This window comes from Phytophthora parasitica (genome assembly GCF_000247585.1).
Source record: "Phytophthora parasitica INRA-310 unplaced genomic scaffold supercont2.207, whole genome shotgun sequence".
NCBI lineage: Eukaryota > Oomycota > Peronosporomycetes > Peronosporales > Peronosporaceae > Phytophthora > Phytophthora nicotianae.
In genome coordinates, this window is record NW_008649193.1 from 16,823 (window position 1) to 18,815 (window position 1,993).

The window sequence follows — 1,993 nt, forward strand, 5'->3', positions numbered from 1 at the left end:
GATGATGAATGGGTCGAAGTCCTTAAACCAGGGAAGATACGTTTTCGTCGACTGAAGTTGAAGTATTGCCATGTCCTTATCCGAGAAAACGCGCTTCGACCAACCTCCCTTCTCATCCTCCGATAAATTTTCTGTTGAGGCAGGGTACGCCACTGGATCCGTCGAGCCGGTGCGCACTAGAGTCTCCGACACCACACGTGGTGACCCATCTTGAGCTGAAGACGGTTGGGTTCCTGTGTCTGAATAGGGGGTTGGCGCGGAAAACTGCGTGTCTAAGTAGAGCAAAGGGAGAGATAGCAGTAGATCCGTTCCAGATTGGTTTGATCAGGGCTGTGTAAGCGGCTGGTTCAGCAACTCGACAGCCGACTCTGGCGATACGTTTTCCTTCTCTTCCATTTGGAAATGACACGTGTAGTGTGTGCTAAAACTTCACTATACAGGCTACATTCTGAGTATGTATCGGAGGATGAAATAAGTTTTGAAAGGTGTAATATTGCAAACATATAAAAATTGATGAACTTTTACACCTGTTTAAGCAGATTTGGCGGGTTATTCAAAATAAAATCATTAGATTTGTTATAGAATCTGCATTATCTGGTAGTTCGGACGCTTCGAATAGATCCAAGGCAAGGCAACCACCGTATGAAGGTCATGTGATGATATTTAGCGAGCGTGCCAATTTCGTGGACACTATTCTATCATATTTCACGCAATGCGCATGACAGCCTTCTACTCTTGCACTTCTCGTTAGCGTTGTTCGGCTTCAAGTCGCAATTTCTCATCACGCTTCGCCTCTTGCTCCGACACCTCAGCCCGGTGACGTGGTGGTACAACTGTGAGTGGACGAGATAGGGATTTTATCCGCCCTGTGAGACGTAGCGATGAGGGACACTGTACTGACCCCGTCTCCAGGCTGCAAACCAGTTCTTCCTCTACCAGTGGCAGCTTGAGCGTCGACTCTTCCTCCTCGGGCATTAGTTCTTCATCGTCGTTCCATCTTCTCGATTCATGAGCTTATCGTTTACTGCACTGGCTCGTGCTTACAATATTGCGGAACTGGGCAAACACGACGCAGTTGGGTGCTCCGGTTAAGGGGCGTCGCTGACTGTAGCTGTTACAGGCATCGCGGCGGCAAGTGCAATGCAAACGAATGCGCGAACTTCCTCCTTCAGTTTCACTGGAGCGCAGGTCTTCGGCGAAGACCTCATGAGTTCAGACATCAGTGCGATGGTCCGTCGAATTGGCATCATATTCTTTGCCTGAAGGACGTTTGGACAGACAGCAGCTTATAGTAAACTACAGATTTCCTACCAATAAGTAAGGATGAATACGAATGAACTTACAGACGAAACGAAAATGTGAAGAATCATTACCAATTAGTTTACTACCAACATTTTCTTTTCTTGCTACACGAAGTACTACTACTACCATATTACTATACTTATAGGGCATCTTTGAGAGTTAAATCTTGAAACAACACTTGCTTTAAACATGAAAAAATAACAAGTAAGTTGCAGTCAACAAACATTCATTCAGCCAAGGCGTGGAAACCAATCATTCATCAATAGAGGATGTCACTATGCCTATCATGCGTAATAATATGTAAACAAAAGGGCATATATGGTTGCCACACCTCCCTTTGAAAAATGGGGAATGAAAAATGGGGAATATCAGCCCATTGTATGTACCCAATTTATAAAGCATAGAAAGATTACGTTAGACAAGGTGTCACTCATACATCACTACATTTTTGTATAGGATTGTGTGGAATCATGCTTCTGTCCCGCTAATATACAAAAAAACCGTTATTTGTATTGTGCCACCCCTTTCTACTTGTTTTTTTGTATGCTTACAATGACGTCACTACATGACGTCATTCTTTGCTAAATGTTTTTACGCTTTTTACGGGTTGTAATTACGTAACCAATGTCGCCTATCCGTCATTTATAACAAAATATTGGAATTAGAAACACATCACCCTCCCAGAGTCCTC

The 1,993-nt window shown here is 44.0% G+C and overlaps 1 protein-coding gene across 1 annotated transcript; it reads right to left on the bottom strand.

Moving 5' to 3' along the window:
- Window positions 1-747: 747 nt before the first annotated feature.
- PPTG_24763 (hypothetical protein) lies at window positions 748-975 on the bottom strand (the record flags this gene model as incomplete). The annotated part of the gene is made up of 1 exon (XM_008918449.1): window positions 748-975. One exon carries the CDS (start codon window positions 973-975, stop codon window positions 748-750), a length of 228 nt encoding a protein of 75 aa, XP_008916697.1.
- Window positions 976-1,993: the final 1,018 nt, after the last annotated feature.